General features: G+C 36.9%; 1 protein-coding gene across 1 annotated transcript; it reads left to right on the top strand.

Annotated features, from left to right (window-relative positions):
• Positions 1-217: 217 nt before the first annotated feature.
• On the top strand, positions 218-4,932 carry foxl2a (forkhead box L2a). Its single transcript, XM_048161976.1, has 2 exons — positions 218-494; positions 3,262-4,932. The coding sequence occupies exon 2, from the start codon at positions 3,275-3,277 to the stop codon at positions 4,193-4,195; it is 921 nt and encodes a 306-aa protein (XP_048017933.1). The 5' UTR covers positions 218-494; positions 3,262-3,274; the 3' UTR covers positions 4,196-4,932.
• Positions 4,933-10,316: the final 5,384 nt, after the last annotated feature.

Here is a 10,316-nt window from a genome sequence, read left to right as displayed (position 1 = left end):
GGCAGTACCCTAAGGTACAAAAGTGAAAAAGATACTAATATGTACCTTTGACAACTTAGTGAGGACATTAACATGGTCCTCACTAGTTAAAAGGCTTATAAATCAGCCAAAACGTTTTTATTTAAATCTAGTGTTTTGCACGTTTATAGGGCTAGGGATTGGTAAAGGCCATAGAAAATATCATTAACCTGATATAAAATCATTGTTCTCACTAATATAGTGTGTGTGTGTAAACACAGAAAGTGCAGGCAACAGGAATGTTTGTCTTTCAAAGTAGGTTATTATAATACTTAAGCACGCATTACACACTTTTGCATACATTTCTATCCTCTTTCTCCTTCTCCTCCCTCTTCCTTCCTTCCCTCTCCACACACACGCGCTATTCTTTTCCTCACTGAGCCTGTAACAAACGATGGATCTTGTTCACACCTGAAAGAGCATTTTTATTGCTATCTTTGAAAGTGTTTGGCTCGTGTTGGGGACTAACAAACCTGGTGAGTTTTTTCAACTAGGAATAGTGTGTAGCTATATTTATTTTGAAAAGTAAAACATGTCCTTTCTCTTAGTGGAAAATGTGTGATTTGTTCATTTAAAAGATTTTTTATGAAACAAAATCTTTGTTTAGCTTATCAACTATAATTACGGTAAAACGATTATAGTTCCTAAAATGTCATGACAGGATCATTTTTAAGAGCAATTGCTTTGTTCTGAATTTTCGGAAACTATTGTTTATAAGAAGAAAAATCACGAACGAGAATAAATTAATTGTGATCACTGATTAGTTCTTTTAATTTGCATAGATTTGTGATTATTTTTATTAATAAAAAACATAGGCTAATTGTTGTATAGAAAGGTATACGTGTGATGCTGACAGAGATGACTAATGAGTTTAAATCACTAATTTCCAGAACCACGTGTTGTATCTTAATAACCTACAACATTTTCTCATTAATGTCCTCAAAAAGGTAAACAGGCTACTTAACACTAATTAACGAATATTTGCTTTAATCACTTTGTTATGAAGTTAACGTGTGTGCAAATTTTAGCAGAATTACGTCACTGGTTAACGGTGAACTGGGTTTTATTTGGGTAAAGTGAATTTGTGTGTGGATGGCTTCGGCAATGTCGAAAGTTAAAAATAAAGCCTCAATTATAATATACTTTATAACATTTAACTTTTAAGTTCCGACACTGCAGCTCTGTAATTTAGCCCTAATGTTATTAGGCTAATAAAGATGCGTCTTTTTAACACTATCTGAATCATGCTGTTATATGTATTTTATTTCATTTAAATTTAAACGGTGGTGTAGTAGCCTTTGAAATAAACCAGCACTTGCACTGCTCGTTAAGTAACAGCTTCAAAGCACCCGTAAAGTATACTTGAAACTATAGCTCTCAGGTGCTGAAGAAAGGTCATTATCCAGAATTATATCTATAACGCTAAAATAAATAAATAATAATAAATCAATAAAATAAAAAAATATATATACAATAAATGAAAAATTTAGCTATGTTTTTATGAACTGTGGCTAATCTACATGGAGATTATAAATGTGTTCTTAAGATTTATGTTATGTGACACATGATTTGGATAATTATAGGTCTGCGGATATCATTTGGCTGCATGGACACTTAAGGACAGTTAATCTAAAACCGAAGTTAAAACACTTGTTGTGTTGAATAGTTTATTTTAGGCAAGTGGCCAAGACGCATTAAAAACCTGGCAGCCACTGACCTGTGAAAAACCATAACTCATGTTTTAAAAACGCCATGCAGATGCACGCGGAGAATTACACCGACACATTTAAATTTTGTTATTTTGGTTGGTTAAGGTAGTATTAATAAATATGTTGTTTCAATTAGTAGTAACTAGACATATGCAGCTAGGCCTATAACTTTAACTCTTTTCAAGTATACATTCACGTGACTGTGAATTATTAAATGCGTTTTTTTCACCACCACGTTTTATTCTCGGTTATCATGTGTTTGCCATAATCAGTTAATATTAACAAAAAGGGGGAATATCCGTCTAAAATGTGTCATTATTTACGTACTTGCGAACATGTTACGTGCTACTTAACTGTGCTTTTAACGTGGTGGTGGTACTAACATCATGCATCACAGGAAATCAGTCATGCACAAAAGTTTTGGTGCTGGAAGATGCAAGTACTGTCATATTAAGCTTCATATTGACAGAGTTTTATTCAGATAAAGACTCTTAAATGCTACACATGTAGATATATATTGTGGGGCGATGTAATCCACCAAAACATCCCATATTAGTGATCAGTCGCATTATCCTTTCCATTCGGGCCCATGTTCTTAACAAACACTTTCTTATTTAAAGTAGGCTAACATAGTGAAAAAATTATTCTAATTTGATATGACTAGAACTATTCCCAGAAATATTGGGAATAACTCACGAAAAATACAAGAATGTAAAACAATTAGGAGCCAAATACAAGACTGCTATAAGTTACATCATGACACTGAAGAAAAATCACTTGAGATAAATGAACTCGATCAATTTAAAGGAACATTGTAGGAACAAGGCTGGAACATAACAGGAATATATACTGTAAATGGTTCGGTTTAGTCCAAAACTGGTCGGTATATTAGTAGTGATGATAGCAGTAATTAGCTACTAGTAATATTAATACTAATAATATTAGTAATAACCGTTTGTCATATTGTATTTACAATTCCTTTTCATGAAACAACATTTTCTGTTTGAAGGCGAAGCATGGTTGAATTTTAAAAATGGTTTGACTGCGCTGTATAACAGTACAGCTCCTGCACCTGTTATATGAACTAATTATGTCTTCTAAAACTGTGTCGGTTTCCAGTTGTTGGTTCAATTGACGTGGTGAGAGACATGGTTCAGAATTTAGAGGGTATGAAGCAAAATAGATGAATCGCTTTCTAGGCAAATACGAATCAGGAAGCTTTATGCCCTACCGCATCAAATATGTGTGAATGTGAGGGAGTGTGTGAGGGAAAGAGAAGGCGGGCTTATGAGAAACCACAGTTTGCCCTCCTTCTCCTCTGGTATCTAGTTGAGGAGAAACTCTGAAGCGCAAGAGATTTCTAAAACCTTACGCTGACATTAAGCTGCAAACATACAAAAAAGAAGGAAAGAAATATATATTTTTAAAAAACTCTTCACGTGATTGTTGTCGGACGTTTTCGACTGTCATCAAGAGAAGACTAGTTTGCATTGCTGAACTGTTTTTATTAGTCCACGGTTTTGTTTTGGTGTAGGTCTGCGTGCGCAATGATGGCCACCTACCCAGGCCCTGAGGATAACGGCATGATACTCATGGACACTACCTCGAGCTCAGCGGAGAAAGACCGAACAAAAGAGGAAACTCCTCCCGAGAAGGGACCGGACAAATCCGACCCGACCCAGAAACCACCGTACTCCTACGTGGCGCTAATCGCGATGGCGATCCGCGAGAGCTCGGAAAAGCGTCTCACGCTGTCCGGTATCTACCAGTACATCATCAGCAAGTTTCCTTTCTACGAGAAGAACAAGAAAGGATGGCAGAACAGCATCCGACACAACCTGTCTCTCAACGAGTGCTTCATCAAGGTGCCTCGGGAGGGTGGCGGTGAGCGAAAGGGCAACTACTGGACCCTGGACCCGGCATGCGAGGATATGTTCGAAAAGGGCAACTACCGGCGGAGACGACGCATGAAGAGACCGTTCAGGCCTCCACCGACCCATTTCCAGCCTGGCAAATCTCTTTTCGGCGGAGACGGGTACGGCTACCTCTCCCCGCCAAAATACCTGCAGTCAGGGTTTATCAATAACTCGTGGTCTCCTGCGCCTATGCCATATACCTCCTGTCAGATGAGCAGTGGGACCGTGAGTCCCGTTAATGTGAAAGGCTTGTCCGCGCCGTCCTCGTACAACCCATATTCGCGTGTGCAGAGTATAGGTCTCCCGGGCATGGTGAACTCTTACAACGGCATGAGCCACCATCATCACCACCATCACACGCACCCTCACGCGCTCCCTCACGCGCAGCAGCTGAGTCCAGCCACGGCTGCACCCCCTCCGGTGTCCACCGGTAACGGGACGGGGCTGCAGTTCGCTTGCTCGCGCCAGCCCGCAGAACTCTCCATGATGCACTGCTCGTACTGGGATCACGAGAGCAAACACTCCGCACTACACGCGCGAATTGATATATAGCTCGGGCGTCAGGAGACCGACGACAGACCAACATACTCGCTAAAAGACAGTAAAAACAAGGTCCAGCGATCTCAAAAACCACATAAAGACATTTCATAAATTGTGCGTGGTCTTACAAGAAGGAAAAACTTTTACTGGAGCCTCAAATTATGGAAGCACGGGCATTCACGGCGAGTGCCTGATGCAGGGACTAAAGATTTCACATTTTTCTTCGCAGGCAGGAGACTCATGCATTTGTGTTCTGAATGTGTATAAACTGTTCGATCATAGCCTATAAGAAGATGGCCAGCAGATCGAAGAATCGCCATGGAATTACAAATCATGTTTACCTGAATCCGTTCACAACATTCTGTCAGTGACTTTGGAGTGAAGTATTGGGTTCTGAACCCTTTTTTCCCAATTAATATTTTTTTATTCTCTTTGCTTTTGAATGTTTAAGGATACAGTGGAGCTCTGGAAAGGTAGATAAACCGAAGCTCTGTGGAGACACAAACACAACCTGTACACACCTGTGTTTTGGCCTCTTGTTTCCGTGATTAAGGGTCTCATAGGGGTCAGATCACGTGACTGCCAGTTTGGACTGTTTTGTATGTACTTTGTAAAAAGTAAAAAAAAAAAAAAAAACATTAAATATTTTTAATGTCTATGACACATTGGGGCCATGTTTAACTAGCACTTTTCAATCTTTTTTAAATAGATCTACTTTTTATTCTTTAATAAACTCTTTGTCAACATGACACTGATTTTGGATTTTATAATTTATATAGGCTACATAATTCTGCGATCATTATTATTATTATTATTATTATCATTATTATTTTATAGCCTAACAAGATCATCTGTTTGTGTCGGAGTCCTGCAACTGTTTAGCCAACAACATTTCTGGCCTTCCAATATTGTAACGTGTGTAGTAGCCTACTTCGAGATAAGTTACCGTATGAAAATAATTTCCAAATAGGACTGCGTCGAAAAAAAAAACTCTAATTCTAGTTTTTCAAGTAATGTAAGCGATTCGTGATTCCTAAACCGATGAAAATAGTCAACTTTATGCGAGTAGCCTACATATTAAGCAACACTGGGCCTGTAGCCTATGGGGAGAAATTATTTAGCTAAATTTGTAAATATTTAGCCCTGTCAAATCAATGTATTCATAACTATTGCCCGGATTTGGTGTTTTTAACATGTATCTGTACATCTTTTTAACTTGTATTTCATAGGCTATATTAATAGTTTCGCCTTTTGTCGCTTTTTATTCCGTGTCCTTAAAACTCGTTTTGCTAAAAGTACACGTTTGCTTTAAAATATAATGCAAGTGTATCTCTTTGCATTTCTTAATTATGAATCTGAAAAACTTGTCAAAATGCGAAACAGATTTTTTTTTTACCTATAAGCCCCATACTACAGTTAAATAAAATGCATTTTTGCACGATTTAATTTTACATAACATAAAGAAAAGTCTAAGCAAACATTAAAACACATTGGTCGACCCTCTTGATAACTGTCCTTAAATAACATTAACACACTTTTTTACATAATAGCTAATGCTTAATGAATCATAATTAATCTACTTTGGAATAATTACCAATGCAGCCTAACAAAACTTTAGTAGGCTAAATATATTTTACTATAATGTTTGTTAAAATGAAAGTTAATATAAATCGACTTTCTTTGTTTGCGTGCCAAAAGGAGCGTCGGGAGTGTGTCTGACACCTTCATCTTGTCAGTGGAGAACTTCAGTGTTCCTGCATTTTGCCGTGTAGGCCTATAACGTTAAGTAAACAGTGTTTTAATGTTACCGGTTTAAATAAAATAGATTATATTTTTCCTGTCGTGGATTCGTTGAGTTAATGATAGCTAAAGGCCGTTATTTGAGTTTGCAGAGGAATTTTACTGCACGAATATTTGAACATTTATATTAATAATACACTGAAAACATTTTTAACAAAAACAGCAAAGCAATAATAATAATAATAGCCTATAATAAGTAGAAGAAAACGAAAAAAAACATTATTATAATGAGAAGTTGTTTTTCATTGTTTAAATGTATCGGCCTATTCTTTATTTTTATTTATTTTTAAACATTAGAGATATAATCTTAAACATTAGTCATAATGTTAGATATTTAGATGATCTGCTTCCATATTTTTTAGTCTAATGACTGTTTATATTTTCCACACCTATCCACCAGTCACTATACGGTCCTTTTCAGGTGCCAGGTGCGCGTCACATAATGTGCCCGCATGCAGGATGCTCAGTTAAAGGTGGGCCCCCTGGTAGTTTGTGTGTCCCAAAAAGCGCATCGGGGAATGTTGTCACAAAAGAACTTTTCTCCTCCTTAAATATATTTAATGGGGTTGTTCACAGGTGTATTGTTCACCCTTAAGGAAGTTCATCTACAGGACACAGGTTGGTCTATATAATACATTCACGAAAAATATTTTTAATTTAATTTAGTTTTGTTAATTCATTTAGTTTCCTTGGCTAAAATAGCCTTTCCTATATCTCCAATATGCCTAGCCTAATTTAGAAACCAATTATTATCCAGTTATACAACAACAATAATACTAATACAATAGTAATAATAAATAGCCTACAATAATATAAAATACAATAATAATAATAACTGAGACTTTAGTCGAGATTCTCTGTCTGTTAATGAAGTGCTGAATTGTTAATCGCTTTTCATATAGCCTAACTTCATTAACTTAATTTTGCTTAAAGTTATAAATAGACCTATTAATTTTTTTTTTAATGTTAAAGTTATTTTACTATTTTAAATATGCATCCAAATGTTTAGCATAAATAGATGATTGTTTCGTGTGATTTTTTTTCGTGCAGATTATAGCCTACTTTTACACAATCGCTGCTCGATTAATCTGAGCCGCGTTTCCCAAAAGCATCGTAACAAATGTAGTAGCCTACGTGATAATCGTCGTTGATCTACTAGTGCTGTGGAGTAATCGTAGACTGCGGAAGTGCATCATAAGAAGATGGACACGTGCAGCCACCTGCAGGACAACTGCGCAATTACATTTAAACCTAACACAGAAATGAATTTGAATACATGACATGATTATAATAATATATAATATTATTCTATTTAGATTTATTTCAATCAATAATAAAAAAAATAATTCAGAAAAATTAATACTAGATAGATAAATAGGCTAGATAAATAGATAAATAATAGGCTATGAAATTAAGGTGCCTATACACATTGGTTACATTGATTTCAGTTAACCTAGTTATGCTACCACAAATTGGTATGTTTATTGCGGAACATGAAATCCAGACTAAGTGGAAATCTTATATTTAATGGGCTCTGCAGTCAAACATGTCAATGAACACCGTCAAAGCAGTAGGCATAGGACTAATTGTGCAGGCTAATCAAAAACGATAACACAATTATAGCCTAGTAACCTATGTAAAATTTGGTTAAATAATGTTAGATATATAATAAAAAAGAAAAAAGAAAAAAAAATCTTAAAACCTTTCCCATCAAGTAGCCTAAATGACGTTTTAGGACTTCCTGACGTCAGGGACTCTTAAAGCCAAAAACACATTGGCCTAAAAAATATAGCATCTAAATCTCTTACGAATTTCAGTTGTCTGCTTTGTTTGTAGCAATTATGTTTGTCTCAAACGTGTAGGCCTAATTTATTTACTTATTAATTCATTTAGCCAATATAGGTTTATTAAAGATGACATTAAATTAAATAGGCATAGGTACATAATGTGGTTGTGTTAGATTATGAGATGATTAGGCTGCCTCCTTCCGTGTCTTTGGTCGCAGAATGAGCGGAGGTAACCGGGCGTTTCTATGGGAGCTGAGCGACACACTTGCATCTGGGGATTGTGGGATTTGCGGCGGAGTCGAGCGGTAACGGCGTCAAAAAGTTCAAAAATGCGCATATTTATGCTAAATTGGCGATAAACGCCGGACGATCGGTAGTCAACCGCTGTGAGGTGCAGGCAGTGATGTAGCGTTTAGTGGATGTAGATGTTTAGTGGATTTAGAGCCTACATCACTGTTACATATTACTAATTTGAATTAAGATTTCAATCAGGCCTACAGTCTGGATGCTTTCATTGTGGATAAACTGTGGCTGGGTCAACAAAAGTGTAATAGGCCTATGAGTTCTTGCGCCTACAGTTTCGCGAATGTATGGTCATGAGGTTTCCTCTGGCTGACCTGGCCTCTGGTGTTACAACACAGGTTGTCGGTTTCCCAGTGCTCGCGCACACAATTGAATTCCCAAGATTCTTGGGAGAGGTTTAAGCTGGACAGTAGTGGTTTTCACGAGCTCCCTCGCGCACCTCACCCCGCGAGCGCCTATTGAAAAAAAGAGAGGGGTCAGCTGTGTTTGCAATACACAGGAAAATAGCCAAAGATTTGATTTGCACCAAATCCGGCAATTGTTACGAAGCACATGATTTTTGTCTGAATCCAAAATAATTTGGTCAGTGGAGCTGAGTGATTTCATTTTATCATTTTCCTCCTTTTACATTTGGACATGAGTGAAGATTCACCCTACGTGATGTTTTCTGTTATTGGCTTTGATGAACAATAGATGATACTAAATAATCATCTCTATGCCAGAATTATTATTGGGGTGTATTATGATATACCACAGTCGTTTATAAATAGGAAATGTACACAAAAGTTTGTATGGGCGACTTCTTCACCCGAGAAAGGACATGCAGATGTCCATAAATGAGGTTAACAAATGGTCAGCTAAAAATAAGTGATGCGTCATTTTCCTTTAGATAATAATGAAAGCAAGAGATTCTTGCTAAATCACGCAGGGACCTCAGAATGACCTCGGGTTTCCAATGTCACTCAGATGTTATCATGCAATTGTATACTATTCAACAGCATGTTAATGCAAGAGTTTTTTTTTTTTTAAATAATTCAAATACGGTAACTGACACACATTCACAATTATTCTTAGATAGCAGATTATATTTATCCATAGTCAATGGCAAAATGAAAATTGTGATCCCATTAACATCCTATGAATTTGAATCAGCAAAACATCCCTCACATTTGACTTTTACATGTTGAGCAGTTCAAATCTGCAACAGACAACAAAACAACAACAAAATCCCTGACCCAAACCACAAAAAAATCCAGGTGTATCAGCTGAAGGCGAAGGCTATTGAAGATCATTTGGGAAGCTGTCATGCTCTTTATTTCAGCTTCTACCTTTTCAGTCTCTTTTCACTCTTTAATAAAGCAGTGAAAGTTTCAACGGCCTCCAGATTTTCTTCCAACTACCCACCTTTAGCACCTCAGCACCGCCCTTTCTGAGACTGAGATCTTAAAGTTTTGCTTCTTAATCTAATTTAGAAGCAAAAAATGCCTTTTCAAGCAATTACATACCTCTTGGCCCAGGTTCACAATTAAACAAATGATTATATTATGATATCCATAATTATACGCCTAGGCATGGGGGCTCCTTTCAAGTGTCATGTGTGTCTAGTTACAGATGATGAGATCAAGAGTTAGGCTGGTTTGGATCCCGTTAACAGAATGCTTAATGGAATAAGAATGGAATGGGTGAATAATGGAAGCATGCTGTTTGCGGCTTCACTCCTTTAATGTGAACCAGTGTGTGGCACATTTCAGCCTAAAACTTTCAGACATTAACAACATATAACAACAATACTACATATGATCATTCCCTAAATAAATACCAAACACCTTCCTTCATGTATGTACAAACACAACCACACATGTATGTCATCTGTGTGGATGACCAAAAGAGAGTTTGTGCTTTGAAACCTGATCTCCTCCAACAGTCCTATTCCTGCCTCTGCTCACCACAGGAATGACTGGAGAATGTTCTGGGAATATTTGGAAATGCTTATCAGGAAAATTCAGATCTGATAATTTCTAACTGAAACATGACAGACAGTGACTGTATCAGTAAGGCAGCCTGTAGGATTTAAATGATTTCAACACCATGATAAGCAGTAAGGATCTATTACTGCTAGCTATAAAGACCTTGGGTGAAAAGCACAATGAGAAAGCCTGTCCAAGACATCTAATGACAGGGACACTTCAAGATGATGGCAGAAACAGGGGAAATGCTGAACTCTGTAAATTGTTTCACAATGA

Source organism: Megalobrama amblycephala, linkage group LG16 (genome assembly GCF_018812025.1).
Source record: "Megalobrama amblycephala isolate DHTTF-2021 linkage group LG16, ASM1881202v1, whole genome shotgun sequence".
NCBI lineage: Eukaryota > Metazoa > Chordata > Actinopteri > Cypriniformes > Xenocyprididae > Megalobrama > Megalobrama amblycephala.
Note: the sequence above shows the minus strand (reverse complement) of the source record. Positions and strands in the feature narration are given on the sequence as shown.